We start from the raw sequence: 18,865 nt of genomic DNA, 5'->3' as shown, positions 1-18,865 counted from the left end.
GATTTGCTCACATAAAACGTGTGATTTTTTATGGCAACTGGTAACTTCTCCAAATCAAGCTTTTCAAGTCTGTGACCTATCTAAAATATATAGTATCTTACATGTCACGGATGTACAGGTGTAAAGGAAGTGTCAATTTCCAGAGCACACAAGAAACATCCTATTAGTCCATGCATGGAAAACTTCGCACGGACTGTCGCCAATAACACAACTGTTCATTTTACTCGAGTTAGTTTTAGTGAGCAGAAGTATTTAAAGAGTTAGTTATCTTCAATATGTCGACTCATTTTAACATGTGTAGCCGATTTCTTGCTCTTCCCCTGTTGGTGCTCTGGTTAGTGTGCCTTTCTTGCTCTCGTGTGCTCTCTACCGATCAGAGTGCGCTGTCCATTCATCAAAATACACTTCTATACACCTCTCTCTCTTTCTCTCACCCTTTCTCTCGTTCGTCCATGCTTTTAAGATGTAGTAGGCTACAAGCCTATTGCTATGTTGACTTTTTGATTTAGGCTACACTGCAGGATTACGAGTCATTCATTTGGAAACACTCATGTGAGAGGACAGGAACGCATTTACCGGGAGATGGATAACAATGACAGACAGTCCATAGACAATACAGAATTTAACTTCTGTGCATCGACAGCAACTTTGTAACGACACTACTGTAGCTACGAGTTGGTTGAACATTATTGTGAATATGCATCTGAAGTGCATATGCACTCTCTTCCATCAATTATGCTTTGTCGGAGCGTTTGCAGTTGCAGGTACAGGACTTACACCTATTTAAAGATGCCAAGCATTGTAATGTTCATGCAGCACTAATTTGCAATTTTAATCGCATTGTAAAACTTGTTGTGTCTTGCTGAGGCGTAAGCACAGGAGACATGCGAAATTCATTGATTTTATTGCCCAATCCGATAACATCCATGCATTTGCTTCTCTCCCATTTAAATTGAGAAAGCCGACTGTAACAACTAATATACAGCGTTTGCTACATTCTTCTTTCTTCTTATTCATAGATCCGCATCCATTCCAGGAGTCTGAAATCGTATTCCCGGAGGTTTTTCCAGACACAACCCCAACGGCTCCCGATAAACCAAATAGCGCCGGGAGCAGTTCTCGGGAGGTCCGTTCCATTTCAAACTGGGACGAATACGAGTCTCCAGTGCTGTACCATTTGGAACCTCCGAGACCGCAAACACGACTGAAACTAAAAATTCCAGCTTTTGGCAGAGACTTGCATATCATAGTGAAGAGAGACACCCGGTTTCTGTCCCAGAAATTCATGGTGGAGAGGAGACAGAAAGCACGAAAGGCATCTCCAAGCAACGGGCCAGGTTCGACCGCTGCCAACTCAGAGAAAGCGTGCTTTTACAGCGGGACTGTTCTCAATTACAAAGGATCTGTCGCCTCATTCAGCACCTGCGCAGGACTGGTAAATACATATTTAAAACGAATGTTATATCAATAAGCTTGAAATGTGGGTAGCCTTCTTGGTACGTTGGGTGTGACTTTTGTCTTTGGAATGGTTTGACACATTGCTAATTCAAACTAAGCACCATGATTGCATCTGGAAGCAATTTACATTTCCTTTCAATGCTGTATACAATGTTGTCTGTGCATGTTATCCTGCTTATGACAGTTAGTGACAGACTGTGTGTGTGTGTGATGGGGGAGGGGGTGGGGGTTAACAAAAGCACACACCTTCATTTCACTCTCACCTAGCCCTCAGGTGTGTCTTTTAAGAGTATGGGAGGGACGTTCTGAAAGGTCTAATGTTTTCTTGGCCCACCCTGCTTTCAGCAGTCTCGGGGCAGACAGCATGAACTTTTCCCAAAAGCCAAAGAACAGAATCATTAGCTTCCCCCTGAGGCTTTAAGGGTGATCTCCTGTTGTGAGGAGGGATTGGGCTTGATGTCAACTTTTTGGACCACAATCCCAGGCTCTGCCTTGTTAAGAGTTTCGCCTCACACAAAATGAAATTAACTTTTGGCAGGAGGACAGTGTTCTTTTCCTGTGCATGTTCATGTGAAAATAGGCTGAATTAATGAAATACTGCAGTTCATGACAATTCAGTTTTACAATGGAGACAGCAAATCAGTAACTTTGGAATTGTTTTACAGTTAAGCCAAGAGATGTACCAAATTAGTATATTTTCAGTTTCTTTTTGCTAACAGATCCTGTTTTGTGTGCTCCTAAACAACAAATGACACAAATGACAGTGTCCATACTATCTCTGTGCTTTGCAGTGAAGGGGAACTTGGTTATTTTCTGAATTTGTGTGTGAAGAGTAATTTTGCAGAACCAGATGGGCTTTTAAACATAAAGAAAAACACTTCAGATGGATATTGATTGTGGAGAATACTGTTACTGTCCACAGTTAAAATGGATTACATCTCTTTGGAGAAGTGCTGAAAAGTTTATTTTTGTGTGTGCTTATTTTAGAACTCGACAAGTCACCTTCAGTTGGATTTTCAGTGTCCTCTTTGATGTCTTTTGGAGATAAGCATTGTACATGAGAACTGAAGTTGCATTGCTTCTTAGAGTTTTTAAAAACGTATTCTAGATTCCACATATAAGGGTTGAATATTAGGCAGTTAGATAATTGTGGTTTTTGATTGTGAAGTAAATGTCTCAGGAGTCAGGATAAAGTTACAGAAAATAGTCTGGGTTAAGATTGACAGGCAATGAACGATGTGGCCCTAATCCTAAAACCATGTAATCAGACAGCCAGACAGACGGGCAAAGAACATACTGGAATACTGGAGCCACAAAGAGATAGCATGCTCAAGTCATAAGAAAAAGCAAAAGCGCTACTACCAGAAAAACATGCCAAGTCATCAGTGCAGTGTCTTTTATTATGCAAGTCAAACCAGTAGACAAGTTTTGTTAAAACCTTAATTTATGTAATATTTTTCTCCTGGTTTTCATTTTGACTATAGAAAGTGCTGATATGTTACCAATAACTGCTAGTTTAGTTGTACGTTTCTAACTAGTTAGTAGAAAAGAAGGCTGAGGCATCCATAGCAGACACCGGTCACTCCAGGCATCAGCAAATGAAGATAGTAATTCTTAGAGATCCAATAGTGAACATGTATTCGTTATGGAACTTGTAATGGAAAATATTTGCAGGCCTTTTTTCCAGAGGGTACATCTTCATAATCAAATTTTGGTGGGGTCAACCTTTAAAGGATGCCATTGACTGTCTGCTTGTGTTGAACGCAATTTTCACCCTTGTCTGATGTATTTTAATAAAGCCTGCTATCCAATGGCCTATTTAGTCTGCCCAAGTCATCTGACCTAAATGAACCCAAACAAAATCATTCACCATGAGCCGATCTCCTACAACCCTAACCCTTTTCCTTAGTACACTTTTGAACATTCCATCTAAACACCAGTCAAATGTATCAAATTCTGTGTATTCATCTGTAAAAGTATGTGTAGCAGTTGTGTACTCCTCGTGCGTAGTGTAATGATGGCACCAGTTTGTATGTAACAGATGTGGTCTTGCCCTATCAGAGTTACACTTGGCTAATGTTCGCCCTTTGCTGGGATCGCACCTGCCACCTTTGGCATCCAAAGCGCGACCACTACCAGCTATGCCAACGAAAAGCTAGCTCTTCACTGATAAGGGTGGCCTGTTACATGCTTGAGGAGTGAGTTTAACCTGCTACATATGCCTACCGAGAAAACTGTAAAACTGTATGCAAAGTTTTTTTTCCCTATTTATGAACACTGAGTACTAGGGCTGTCCCGACTAAACTTTTCTTTGGTCGACCAAGACTCGACTAAACACTTCTGAAAATCGACTAATCTAAATTTGAAACGTTTTTCATCAAACCATTTTGTATGATGTTTTACCTCATTGTTTTAATAGATAATATAAAAGAAATACATGCGTAAGAAGGGAGATTGATAACTAGACAAACATAGCCTAAATGTACAAACATTTTCCCGATCTGACTAAATGTAGCTGCTGGACATTCCAGATTCAGCCGCTATCAAATTTGCTATTAAGCTACTAATAATAAGACTTGTGTCACCAGTCCTGTTGTTACCGAATGCCGATATAATAAAAAATGGCAGATTGGTTATTATTTATTATCTCTTACAATGTACTACAAATTAAAAATAATGTTTGTTTAACATGCAAATCATCAGAGCGCGCTGATCACTGCCTGAAAAAGTGCAGCATGCGAATTGTTAAAAATAAAATGCAGATGGTTAGACCTACAGTAGCACAGCATAAGAAGACATAGCCTAAAACTTTCGTTCCCGAAACATAAAAATCCTGGGCCTATAGCTACACACTGTAAAACAATGATCCGATGGCCAATTGACGGTTTTTAAGTGGTAGGCTACATCATATTCAATGTCAAACTATAGAATATAAACCGTTGTTGGCAGAGTGTGCATTCAACATGTTTTGAGTCACCCAGTACTTTGATCAAATGCTTCCATACCACAGATTTATTTGCCATTTTGCCTAAAGGATTAATAACACCAATATGGTAGAGTTTAGGCTAACAGCTACAATTGTGCTCATGTGCCGTGTGCAAAAAACAAACAAACAAAATGCAGATTAAAGAAAGGGTTGTTGAAACACCCATATTTTGCCAGGTTTCTCAATATACTTCTCAATTAACCTATTGTGAACAAGGAATTATTCTTAATGAGACAACAAAAAAAAACCTGAAAGAGATCAACTTTACTGAATGGAGTTGGAGGAGCATTGTTTGGTGGCCTCTGGATAGCAGTTATTTGTTGCCTGTATACGTTGGAGTATTTTTGGGGGGGATTTACAAAAAATGAATTAATCAACCCATTGTGCCCTTATTTAACGTGTGCAGTCGATAGCACTGATTACATTTGGGAAACCAGTTTTCGCTGTAAATTACGCTTTAATGTTGGCCTGGTAAACCGCAGTGTAAGGGAATCTAATGTACCTTGGGGACAGGTGGATCATGTCATCCCACACCTCGGGCATCAGGAGGGTGGATTGGCTTATCCCGAACCTGTCTGCCAGCTCCTGCTGAAAAGTCCCAGTTGCAGAGAACTTTTACAGTCGATTTGCTTGACTTTTGCTTGGCTTTTGTTGGGCATTCCACCACAGGGCCCAGCTCACTCAATACAGAGATCCAAAAGATTGGCTCTTGGATATCTATAACAATTTATCATCATTGTGGGCCACGGGTGAACTCCTGCTTGCCTTAATCTCCTGTTGGCGATGTCCTCCAAAAGCACTAAAGCAGCCATTGCACAACGATATATGACAAATATATATCTCATTTGTGGTCCAAATTCACACCTTTTCTTTCTGGATAAATAGGTTGAAGGGAGATAATTGGCATATATTATAGATGGCCTATACTATTTACTCCCATTGTAGATCAAGTAAACGCATGCACTTTCTCTCCGCCTTTTGGTCAGTGTCGCCATATCACATCTGAAGTGTGCAGAAGTACACAGATTCTCATGCCAAGTGTATTTTTCATAAATCAGAAACTGTAGAAACGCTTGTACACTCGTACATTTGACCCAAGGCATTCCCCAGGATTTAGTTTAGGGGACATTCACAATATGTTGTTTTTTCCGCAACGTTTCTTTTCGCTGCTGCTTCAGGGAATGGATAAGCACAGACAATTTGGGTTATTAGACCTTGCAATTAGATCCAGGGTAGTTGTAGGTGGTGGTCTGCAGTGAGTTTGTAAGCAGGGCTTTGTTTTTGTACTTGTAATGTAAATGTATCCTCCCTTTTTGTAGATGTCACAGCTCCAGGCCTCCAGGGCTATGTTGAGGGGTCTACTGATCTATGTCGCCCTAGACTAAGTGATAATGTCACAACCACTTCAGCCATCTGCTGTAGTGTGAAAAATCTCTGACTCACACCACGGCCAAGTGACATGCTAATTGCAGACAGAGCTGAATTAAGGGGACTAAACTGTCAGCCAAAACGTCACTGTGTTGCATAATTTGAAATGGATTGATGTCAGGCAGCAGGGTGACCCGACTGTTAAGACAAGTTAAAGGAGGAGGAGGGAGTCAGGTGGCTGAGCGGTGAGGGAATCGGGCTAGTAATCCGAAGGTTGCCAGTTCGATTCCCGGTCATGCCAACTGACGTTGTGCCCTTGGGCAAGGCACTTCACCCTACTTGCCTCGGGGGGAATGTCCCTGTACTTACTGTAAGTCGCTCTGGATAAGAGCGTCTGCTAAATGACTAAATGTAAAGGGTGCCACATTACTGCTGATTATGACAAAATATGACCCAGATATTTATGTTTTTGTGTAACTAAACTGCTTCCTTGGAGACAGTAGTGGTCCTGTCAGGTTCTCTAAGAGGATGGAAATCTAAGAAATTCTCCACAGTGACAGAAAAAGAGGGAAGGTAGGAATGAGAGACGAAAGGAGGGTGGTTCAAAAACTGACGGTGCTACATGTATCATGGCTCTTTGTTTTTGCTACTGTAAGGCATTGATAAGTGTGTAAATTTAGTATGTGTACATTTAGTACGTGTCATCTCTCCATTGCAGATGGGTTTCATTCAGATCAATAATGATTTCCTCTACATCGAGCCTGTGAACCAGACATTGGCTGTCACAGGACAGGCTCATCGCGTGTACCGGAGGAAACGCTCAACAGAAGAGAGGACATACAAACAGACAGACAACACCACAGAGAAACAAACAACTGGCCACTACTGCGGAGTCATTCCTGGTGGGTCATACAAAGTAGAAACCTGTAACAAGAATGTTCTTCATTTCGACTGGAAAGATTCAGGTGTTGACTAGCAGTGCTCAGTCAAAAACCTTCATTTTTTTCAAGCTTTCCCCACGCCACTGTAGTACTTATTCCTCATCTGTAATGGAATCCAACGCAGCACATTGAGAGATGTCTGAGTACTTCCAGCCAGTCTGAGCAGATAATTTAAGAACGTGTCTATATGGCATGGATCAGTGTTGCTAGCCCCGTAATTCCCTTACCTGGAACAAATACTCTATACAACCATTTTTGATACATGAAATGGACTCCAGCTGAAGACACAAAACACTCAGAAACTAAGGTACTTGATTACAAAACAACAAGGAACACATAGGGGGCTGGAACACATAGGAACAATAACTTACACACACAGGAACACAACCAACAGGTCTAACAATCAGACTGACAAGGGGAGCAAATCTAAATTCGCAGAGGAGGGTGATGGCAATGGATTACAGCTTGGTTATTACTGATGAGACACAGGTGTGTAGGGATAAGGGGTGAAACATTAAGTGCGTTCGACTTAATATAGCGCCGGCGTCGCCTGCAGCCGCCTGCAGCCGGCTGTCGGCGCCGCCGGTGCTGCATGAACGGTCCATGTCGAACGCACCTACGCGTTCGACATGGACTGACTTCATGCAGCGCCGCAGCCGGCTGCAGGCGGCTGACTTGAAACAGTGAATTCTGGTTAGACTTTTCGTCTGACTTCAGACGGCGCCGAGGCTAGGTCACTGTGACGTAGCCATGAAAGTACCGTGAGATCGATTCGAGAACTGCCGGTTGTGTAGCCGAGTGCATTTTCTCAAGAGCACGGGTTCTAATGACGACACACTTTTTTCATGATTGGCCAGACTCACACACGACAACTTTGACGCGTGTTTTGTAATTATTCTGACACCTTCAGTTTCGCCAATGCTCAAATCCGGACCAAACTGTTTAATTGAATTAAAAATGTGTTGAAGAAAGGGTTTTAGTCAGCCTGTTCACTAACGAAACGACTACGTTTAATTAAAAAATAGAGTAAAGTAAGCAAACAGCGCTTGATCGGCCATGACTGACGTCAACGCAGCAAACCACGAAAAGCTGGAATGTCCGACTCCACACGACCGGCGAGAGTAGCCGCAGTTGGGGAGGAGTTAGAAACGGTGGTTTGCTGTGTTGACGTCAGCCATGGCCGATCAAGCGCTGTTTGCTTACTTTATCGCTGACGAACTGCATGGTTGCGAATTGAATTGTTTTCGCATTAGAACTTGCACGAACCAGTGCACTGAAATTTGTCATTTTATGTATTGGACTCTTTTTCCAATCTTCAGATTGATAATATAACCAGAACTCAATTAAACTTAGTCTTTCCTTAGTGAAGAGGCGGACTAAAAACCTTTCTTCAACAAATATTTAATTCGATTAGACAGTTTGGTCCGGATTTGAGCAATGGCGAAACTGAAGGTGTTGGAATAAATACAAAACAAGCGTGACAAAGATGATGCTACATTTATGACGTCACAAATTCAGCTTTTTGGAAACCGCCCGTTTTACAGCGGCAGTTTCAAATTGTGAGATTTGCATAGGAAAGAGGCCGAGGTCAATGAACTTTGAGGTTCACTGTATGTCCATTTTACCCACTGAACTGTTGTTATTCAACTATGACAAGGTAAAATCCGTTTTGCAATCCATGACCCCTTTAAGTTTCACTAATGCTCAAACACCAAACAGTACAATTGGATTAAATATATGCCTTTATGGATAAAAATATGCCTTTATTGACAGACTGCAATACTATTGTTTAAGAAAGTGTCTTAGTCCGTCTCTTCACTAATGGGGTTACTGTTGAGTTCTGGTTGAGTGGAGTGACGCGGGCGTCACTCCACTAACCCTAACCCTAACCCTTCGTTTATGGTTCTCCGTAGGCTGTGGGTGCTGAAAACAATTCACCGCCAGAAGAGTAGGTGGCGCAACGTTTTTTTGTAAGTCGTCGTCGAGTGTTTATTTACCTAGGTTATTGAGAAGTCGGAGCAAATTTACAAATTTGCTGTTTCATCAATAAAATACGCACATTTTCAGCAACTACACTGCCCATTTCTCGCCACATTTTAATTCAGATGCTGATTTACATGTACTGTTTAGCTGAAATATGAATTATAAAAACTTACAGCAATGGCGGTCAAAGGATTCTGTTTGTCCTGTTTATCACGGCAACCCCGCCCCTGACGCAAGCGGTTCTTAATACTGACCAATCACAGCCAAGGGGGTCTTCGCAGCTCTCCGTAGCTCTCCGAAATTACGACGGATAGTTAGAAAATTCAGGAGGTGCACGTCGAGCTCTCCGGGGCTCTCCGAGGGCTCTCGGAGAGGACGTTCCCCGTAGAGGAGGGCGTTCCCATGTGTCCGTTTTTCGAAAAACGCAGAAGCATATATCGGCCTTAAGTAGACAGGGTGTTAATTTGTGGTGGGTTCATCCACTTTTTTGCTCTTTTCAATGCACTTTTTTACCAACTTTTTTTGGCGTACAGAGTAGCCTGCGTTACATTCTTTCAGCAGTCAGTTATCGGATTAATATAGGCTATTCAAAGAAGGGGCTTAAAGATGGCCAAATAATGTCTGCTGGAATGCAAAACATTTAAATAAATATTTTGAAATTGTTGTCTTGTGATAGATATTTTTTTGAAAAGCAAGACAAAAGTAAATATAGCTGCAAGCAGCAATGGCGGATTACTCCTTCAACATGACAAAATGTTGTAAAATTGACATAATAGATAGTTACACTGGGATTAACCGGAAGACTTGAAACTGTAATTTCTGTCATAAAAAAAAAAAAGTTTATACCTTTGCCTGAACTCACCATCCTTCGCACATCAGCACTGCGTCTCATCCTACTAAGCCATTTGCAGACTTAGACATTTGATTGTTCAGTTTTTGTATCAGGAAATAAGACATTTCTCCAATGGCAAGCATTGTCAGATTTGGTTAAAGTTCAAACAGCTGTAATTTAGTCCTATTTGAATATGGGACATAAAAATGGGACAACGGGATGACTGGGTTGCTGCTGTAAAGAATAGCTTACTCGTAGTGCTTTAAAAAGGTTGTTTGGGGTGCCATAACTTGTCATGGAAGGGATTTCAAATCATGCCTAGCATCAGTGGCGATTTGTCCTGGCTTAGGTTACTGAAATGAAGTTGTGCAACAGGCAAGGGATCCACCTGAACAATCAATATACTTCATTAAAGCTAACTCGGTTGTGAATCTGACACTACCATGCATAGACTCCAAGTAGCTAGCTACTGTGGTAAACCTGTCTTGTTTTGCAGTGGCTTACACAGTCTCGCTAAACAGATGATCGGAGTGTTGTTATGGGCTCAAATAAACACTCATTGCTATGTTTTACAACCGGAGGATTGACCGGAAGACTAGAAACCGTTCTGTCCAAAAAAATTGTTTTGCCTTTGACTGGTTTTGAACCTACAACCCTACGTTGACCAGCACAACATCTCATCCAATTGAGCCATTCCCAGATCTGGACTTTACCATGTTCAGTAACTGGATAATAAAATAAGGCAAGCATTGTCAGATTTGGTCCAAGCTCAAACAGCTGTAATTCAGTCATATTTTCACATATCAAGGTGAAACTTTGCAGGGTACTTCAGGGGGGTGTCACCTTAAAGCCTATTAGGTTTGAAAAACCATCATTCAAAATGACATTTGATTTAGTGACACAAACATATTGAGGCAATGTGGACATGTACATAAATACACCCCTTTCAGCCATTTTGTTTTGATTCAACTGTCTTAAGTAATGTTTTTAAATACATCAATGATACATATCTGTACAAAATTTCAAGTCAATTAGATCTTTGGTTCAAGAGAAGAAGAATTTTGAAGGTTTTCCCAAATTATCACTGTACAGGAAAATCCATCATGGTGGACCTTATGGGTCCTTGAGGCTTTTTTGTTCCTCATGAAAAATTAGGCATGCACACCAAGTTTCAGAAGAATTGGAGCAATGGGGTGGAAATGCCATCACTCTGAAAAGTGGACATTTGGGCGTGGCCTGTGGCGCCCCCTATGTTCTGATGTGGGCTATGTTTGGGTGGTATTTGTGGCATGTTGTATCAATATGCCAAATTTCAAAACTTTTTATCAATGTGTTCATGAGATAAATTACAAGAATAATAATAATAATAATACCAACAATTACAATAAACAAAAACACATTTATGCAATGGCAAAAATACTGCACAACAATAGGCTATTAAAAACTGCGAAAACTGCCCAAAATATTACTTATTCTTTTAGAGTGCATCCCTAAAAGAAGGTTATTGAAAATTGTTAATGTTTTGGAAATAAATCTGTTCTTTAAATGTCATTTTCTTTTTATATACATTTTAATATTGTGAACCCAGTATTGTGATACGTATTAAATCGTGAGCTGAGTGTATCGTTACACCCCTAGTAAGAATCAAGGAACCAGGAAGAGAGGGAGAGAGACAAACACACCCACACCACAGAGACCAACAAGAAAAACAATTGGAAAACACAAGGCCAATTAATTTAGCTGTAACAAAACTGACATCAGTTGACATCTCACTTTCTATACTGATGTGTTGCTTTGGTAAGTTACAATATATACAATACCTATGTACGAATGTTGTGACGTGGCAACATTTTATGACACTATTACATAGTTTTACAATAATGTGGTTTGGTTCTTTCCCTTAGTTATGTTGCAAACTATACATCTCTTTTTTCTCTGCTTCTTTACAGAAAAACTGAGAAATAAGACCAAGAGACCCACTGAAGGGGGGAGAGGGAAGAGGTACTCGTACAAGCTACTTCAAGAGTACAACATTGAGACACTGGTAGTGGTTGACCCAGCAATGGTCAGCTATCACGGCACTGAGGCAGCTAAACGTTTCATCCTCACTATCATGAACATGGTACGAGTCGACATACACTATTGTGTCTCTGATCTGTATCAACTGTACTTTCAGGTACTGTTGAGTTACAATGTGTTTTGCCTTTGATATGACATGCAAGCATGACTTATGAGTCGTGTTTCTCTTCCATAGGTTTTCAACTTATTTCAGCACAAGAGCTTGGGCATTCAGATGAATATCAGACTGACTAAACTAGTGCTGCTTCATGATACCCCCGTAGGTGACACTTTAAACAACATACATGTCAAGCAACCAATTTCAATGTGCAAGTCATACCTGAAATAAATGATAGATAAGACAAAATATATTTCTCTTTGTTTCTCTCTCTGTCCCCCTCCCTTCATCCGTGTAGACAGACATGTATATTGGGCACCATGGGGAGAAGATGCTGGAGAGCTTCTGCCGCTGGCAGCAGGAGGAGTACGGAAGGAAGAGCGTCCTTTCTGACTTCAGTACCCGGTGGAGAGAGGACCTTCCCTCCGTGGACACTGCCATTCTCATCACACGGTGAGGTGCCACTGCAATGCACACAACCACCAGAGAAAGACAGACTTCTAAACAATTACAGCTCACTGTCATCAATTTATCCATTGCATATCTGTTTTTATGCACCCATTATTGAAGTTCAGGGTTGTCATTAGCATGTACTCATACAGCTCTGGACAGGGCCGGAGTGGGACCACTTTTCAGCCCGGGAGTTTGAGGCCCAAGACCGGCCCACTTTTTTGTATACCAAACAGGGCCGGATGCAGCCTGCTTTGACTGGGGGTGAACTTTTCTGGGGGGGGGGGGGGTCATGATTACCGAAAGGGATCGTATTTTTTTATATTGATACCAATTTTGAGACTGATTAACGATCCGAGTGTTAATCAGGCACGGAGCCAGACGGTGTAAACATTCGGGGCTCAGCCCAAACCAACAACGTATTCTGGGTTTGATCTGATGCTAGAAAGGGAATTCCCAAAAAAGTGAAACATTTTGGCCATTATTTGAGCGCAAAATAGTTTTTTGAGCTCCCTCACATGGTACAACCCATGCAGAGGCTGCGATGTCAGAATGCAGAACACGTGTAGCCTATTTTAAGAGAAGATAGACTAACGTGGCAAATGTCAACAACAAAAAAATCCTCGACCGGCCCAAAAGTGAAGCGGCCCACCGGACCAAAAGTGAAGCGGCCCACCGGGAACTCTCCCGATTACCCACCCCGGGCCTGGCTCTGGAAATAATATAGAGAGGCCACTGCACCTTTTTCTTTCATTTTTGAAAAAGGACATTTTTGAGTGAGGAACAGAAGGGTGAAATTTGAAGTGGACTTTTAAATTGTACCCTTCTGTTCCTCACTCAAAATTGTCTTTCTCAACTTTTTTGGAAATGAAAGAAAAAGGGGCAGTGGTCTCTCAAATTTTCCCATAACTCTACATTCATTAGGAAAGCTTATTGGGTGTGCTCAAGCCTTCGGCGAGAGCACAACCTTTGTTCTCTCACATATATATTTATTATTATTGATTTTCGCCCCCCTAAAACTCAGTCAATATTTGGCCTACATAGACAATCTAGGTGTCAAAAGTTTCGTCTTGGTAGCGATTGAGTTGCTTCTATTGGGATTTACGTTCCGTTGCATGGTTTAGGCTCAAGTTAAGTTTTTGTGGCGAAAAGTGAAGCTAACGGTGGCTAATTTGCTAGCCACAGTCACTGCCGTTACTAACGTCACTAACGTCACGAAAACACGCGTGACTACCTGTAGCAGAATAGTCGTTTCGCATCTGTTAACTTGGGGGATAGCTAGGCTAACTATAGCTTTACTGCAAGGCAGCTGCAGAAACGCCACAGGTAAAGAGGCCAGGGTGATAACTATTTACTCATTGGGTGTGCTCAAACCTTCGGCGAGAGCACAACCTTTGTTCTCTCACATATATATTTATTATTATTGATTTTCGCCCCCCTAAAACTCAGTCAATATTTGGCCTACATAGACAATCTAGGTGTCAAAAGTTTCGTCTTGGTAGCGATTGAGTTGCTTCTATTGGGATTTACGTTCCGTTGCATGGTTTAGGCTCAAGTTAAGTTTTTGCGGCGAAAAGTGAAGCTAACGGTGGCTAATTTGCTAGCCACAGTCACTGCCGTTACTAACGTCACTACGTCACTAACGTCACGAAAACACGCGTGACTACCTGTAGCAGAATAGTCGTTTCGCATCTGTTAACTTGGGGGATAGCTAGGCTAACTATAGCTTTACTGCAAGGCAGCTGCAGAAACGCCACAGGTAAAGAGGCCAGGGTGATAACTATTTACTCATTGGGTGTGCTCAAACCTTCGGCGAGAGCACAACCTTTGTTCTCTCACATATATATTATTATTATTTTTGCCCCCCTAAAACTCAGTCAATATTTGGCCTACATAGACAACCTAGGTGTCAAAAGTTTCGTCTTGATAGCGATTGAGTTGCTTCTATTGGGATTTACGTTCCGTTGCATGGTTTAGGCTCAAGTTACGTTTTTGTGGCGAAAAGTGAAGCTAACGGTGGCTAATTTGCTAGCCACAGTCACTGACGTTACTCACGAAAACACGCGTGACTACCTGTAGCAGAACATTCGTTTCGCATCTGTTAACTTGGGGGATAGCTAGGCTAACTATAGCTTTACTGCAAGGCAGCTTCAGAAACGCCACAAGCAAAGAGGCCAGGGTGATAACTATTTACTTATTTTACTTTGTGATGTGAAACACAATTGTAAAATGTAATGTACAATATTAGCTGATATTATTAAGGAAGTAGGCCCACATCTACTTTCTGAAACGGTAGTCTACTATTTCACTGAGGCATTAGCATGACATTAGCCTCTGTTACCCAGGCAACACATACTACAGTGGTCTATGATGCATCTGTTTTCAATCATTAAAATAAACATTCCTCACAAATACATTTTCGTTGTAGGATTTATTATGACATTACAATTAAACGATTTGTTGGTGAAATTATCATTACCTGTGGTTTCAAACCAGTGTTGCTCACTGCAATGCTGTAGCCTACGTGAGACACACTACAAAAACATCTACACAGCTGTTTAGGAAGTCAAACGGCGACAGAACATGTTTGGCACTCCCCTTACTTAAATCAAAAGTCTTTCAATAGGTGAAACTATCTGACTACTAACCTGAACTTCATTGCCACAGCCTAAACTTTGTCAATCTGTTCATGAAAATAATTAATTTCAGCCTAAACCGTACAACGGAACGTTAAATCGAATTCAACCAACGCAATCGCTACCAAGACGAACACAGCAGTCTAGTACTGTACTGTAGTAGTACAATTTACCGGGGCAGCTTCTCCACACAGGGCTATATCGCATTTTGCGTTGTTAATGACAATGATCGCTACCAGTGAGCTTTTTATGAATGAGCGATTTTCCACTAAATAAATGTCAAGCTTATTTACGTTTATGCTTTTAAATCTATGTAATCTTTATAAATTATAAGTAGGCCTTATGCATTTTTATATAAAATATACCAAATATCAGTTGTAAAAATGTCATAAAAAAACGGACCCCTGTGCAACTGACGCAAGCAAGCAAGCACACCCTACAATTTCCCCAGAAATTGTACCCTCTCTAGTTAAGGTGTTACTCTATCAATGCAACAGTTGCCACACAAATACAAAAAACTGTGGCCTACCGTCATAGACTTCCATTTTGCTTATGTGCAAGCTGAGATGCAATTGGCGATATGTCACACAGCTAATTTAACCTGTTTCATTATTCTATCTAATTCCCTCATGTCATGAGGTATCGGGGAAAAAAGAAGAAAAAAAACGTAATGGAAAAACATTTCAGTGACACTTCGTGCTCTGGTTTTAGTTTCAAGTAAGCTGTTTTTAGGCAGTGCTCGCGTATGTCGATCTTTGAATCTCTCGGCCTACCAAAATTATCCCTCTACTTTACCTTTAAATACCCTTCCAAAAAGAGAGAGTTCTGGCCTGTCCAGAGCTGAAATATGATTCTGACCTGTTGATGTGTCTCAGCACTCTGGCGGGTTGAGTCCAGCGAGCAGGTGTTTGATGTTAGAACTTTGCTAAGTGTTGTTAGATGAAACTCAGACTGCCAGTCCCAGATAGGGTTAGCAGACAGCCCACATTCCCACCTGTGTTTGTGCATGTGTGTTTGTCGTACACACAAACACTAAGAACAAACTCTGATTTAGTGCTTGGCCCCTGAACACAAACACACACTGTGGTCAAAAATTACAAAGAGAACAGAGAGAACTGGAATCATCTGTAACATTTGCCAAATGCTAAAAACTATGAAATTATCTCTATTCTTGTGAGGAGGAACAATGGCTCTTCTTTTGAGAGTTCACCAGATAATTACATAAGAAAAGCATAAGAGAACTTCAAGTGAATTAACCTGAATGAAGTCATAGCAATTACGGATTGTTAAACCCCTTCCATTCCCTTTTAAATAAAGAGTATAATTGTGCTTGTGCACATCTAATACCTTTTTTATTGCTTATTGCTTTTCCTACATAACCAGCATGTTAGAACTCACAAAATGTCATAATTAAATATGAAATAGGCTACATCTTACATGTCTGCGCTTTATATCTGTAATAGTTGTTTGATAGTACTGATTTAATTGAACACATACTTACATACTGTACGCTCTTCCTCTGTCACCCTTGCATTTTGACACTATAGACTCTGGAGAGAGCTTGAATGGAGTCCCTGAGGCTTTGCATGTTGCCTGCTGAGGTCGCAACCTTTCACCAGCACTTTCCCAGCTAAACTTGTGACATAACTCCTGATTAACCTCTATAAAGGCTTTGGGGATCGATGTCAGCTCTAATACTCGAATATCCCCTCTAATCTCCAACACTTAGTACGCTCCTTCACTATATGGGATAAGGAGGCCTTGTTGTTCTCCGGTGAGCCATACCAATTGAGTGGCAAAGGGGTCAGAATATCATGGTGGCTTTAGTTGGTGAATGTAATGACGTTTAAAAAATATATATGTTTCAGGAAAGATTTCTGCGTGCATAAGGATGAACCATGTGACACTGTAGGTGAGTGAAGTTTTCTATGTTTGTGAATGTATATTGTGCCTGTGTGAGAAAAACCACAGTTGTTCATTGATGTTCTTTGCAAAAATGATATTGTAATGAAAGGATTATACTTCTTTGCAATGAAGAGAGATAAATGTAAATGATAAATGTAATTCCTGAACTTATCTTTCCATTCAGTTTTTATGATGGCCCACTTTTTTTTGCTCCCCTCCTCAAACTCCCCAAAAGTCCCAAACTCTCTTTGCACATTCAATTCTGCATATCTCAGCTCAATCTGATCTAGTCTGTTCCAATGTACACTGTATTTCATTTATACAGCAGTACTGTGCAAATCTACAGTGCATTTGCAGCCATTCATGCACCAGACATGCATGTGATTCCATTCCACCAACTTTGTAATTGAATATCTAAACAATGCAGCTTAATCTGAGTATTTACAATAAATATAAGGACAATGGTGAGGTTTACAATGTTGTTCTGAGACAGGAAATGTGTAGAGGCATTCGGAGAACACCCAGTGAGTTTGACTAGTAATCTATGAGGCAGCCAATCAGATCAGATTTTACTACAGTATTGCCAGATAGCCTTTTAGCTATCAACAATTATTCTATGAGAGCAAACCTTAGTCTCTACTAGTAGTGTATGGACTCTAGTCATTGAAAGAGTGTGTTTGTATAGTTATAGAAAGTATGACTAAGACATGTGATGATAACGGCCTGCTCCTCTTCCTTTGTAAATATTTAGAGACTCACAGTGTGCCGTTACAACTGTTAAAATGACTTCAAGCCAAACATTCCCAAAGCACATAAGTGTTTGTGTGCATGGGATTATTTGTGAGTGTGTGTGTGAGGGCCAAAGCAAATCTATGTGTTCTCCCCCATCATTTGACAAGGTCTTGTATTGTTCCAAAATACACGTATACACATACACTTGTACGCACATACTCCATTAGTGCTTCGGTAATGGCCACATTGTTGTTGTTTGCCCTGGTTTTTATGGATAAAATAACGACTCACACCGCAGGCACTTCCACTCCTGGCAAAACTCAGCAAATGCCTTTACTCACGGATAGCCTTGTCCACAGAAGGAGGGGGGGTGACCAGAAGGAAACAACAGGCCTCAAAGCAACACACAATTGCTTTGTGTGAATACAGCAAAATTGTAGAAACCAGATCTAGGCTTTTTTGGAGAGGGTTCTTGTTGTGATGTGTTTAGCTTGACGGGGTTTTGCCTCTGTGTGTTCCAATACCCCCATTGAGAATAGACTATGATTTGGAGCTTGTTAAGAGAGTAAATTATTATTAACTACATACAGTATATCGGAAAGAAATTGACAATGGCAGGAAGTTTTGAAAAGAGGACCACCTCTCAGCTCTGAATCTTGTTTGTTAAATGACAGCTGTGCGTGTGTGCTTAGTTTTGTCTGTGTGTGGTGTTTGTTTTGTTTTATGTACATGAGAGGACCGGATACTTTTTCCAGGTACCAGTTCAAAACCACCACATGCTGTCTGGGTGTTGCCTGTCCGTCCTGGAGTCTGTTAGACTTTAATGACCTTTGGGAGGTGTCAAAGTATTTGACCTCACCCCTTTGGCCCTTACAACCTCCCAAATTTAGGGCCAGCTTTAGGTCTCTCCCTACTCCATGTGTGGAATGTGTATCTCTCTTGCAAACACACACACGGCGTGTCACTAAGCCATCACTGTGAACTGAGGGAAAGCACTGGTATAAAGTACAGGGGGAAGCCAGCCGTTGACCTACTTTTTAACAGCCGTTTCTCTGGTTCATACAGGAGATTGTTAGCCTTCCCCTACTTACATTAGCCTTTCCTGTGTGCTTTATTGCAAACACTGCACCTGTGCTTACTAGGGGTTCCTTATAATGCTTCTCTGTACTACAGTTGCAAGGCTGCATTATTCACAAATAATTCTACACATCCACATTGCCTAAACCAGGGGCGTTGCTAGACCCTTCATACTGGGGCATGTGCCCCAGTATAAATCTGTTGTGCCCCAGTCAAATCTAAAGTTAGAATTTTAACAACTTACTTTATTAGTCAGTGCATTCATTAAGATTGATAATCCCGGAAAAAAGAAACGCAGTATCCCAATCAACTCTTGTAAAA

The 18,865-nt window shown here is 41.0% G+C and overlaps 1 protein-coding gene across 2 annotated transcripts in view; it reads left to right on the top strand.

The window, feature by feature from the left end:
- Positions 1 to 544: 544 nt before the first annotated feature.
- LOC134038820 (A disintegrin and metalloproteinase with thrombospondin motifs 19-like) overlaps positions 545 to 18,865 on the top strand; it is a 61,677-nt gene continuing 43,356 nt past the window's right edge. For both annotated transcript variants that reach the window (XR_009932689.1, XM_062484415.1), the window contains exons 1-7: positions 545 to 764; positions 1,020 to 1,435; positions 6,531 to 6,714; positions 11,518 to 11,690; positions 11,823 to 11,906; positions 12,043 to 12,197; positions 16,699 to 16,742. Coding sequence is in view for 1 of the 2 variants with exons in the window: in XM_062484415.1 (XP_062340399.1) it covers positions 698 to 764; positions 1,020 to 1,435; positions 6,531 to 6,714; positions 11,518 to 11,690; positions 11,823 to 11,906; positions 12,043 to 12,197; positions 16,699 to 16,742 (1,123 nt within the window). In the remaining variant the exon portion in view is untranslated. The remainder of the gene's footprint in view (positions 765 to 1,019; positions 1,436 to 6,530; positions 6,715 to 11,517; positions 11,691 to 11,822; positions 11,907 to 12,042; positions 12,198 to 16,698; positions 16,743 to 18,865) is intronic.

The sequence above is a fragment of the Osmerus eperlanus genome, chromosome 18, assembly GCF_963692335.1.
Source record: "Osmerus eperlanus chromosome 18, fOsmEpe2.1, whole genome shotgun sequence".
In the NCBI taxonomy this organism is placed as follows: domain Eukaryota; kingdom Metazoa; phylum Chordata; class Actinopteri; order Osmeriformes; family Osmeridae; genus Osmerus; species Osmerus eperlanus.
The sequence above is the reverse complement of the archived record's forward strand: the minus strand, read 5'-3'. Positions and strand labels throughout refer to the sequence as shown.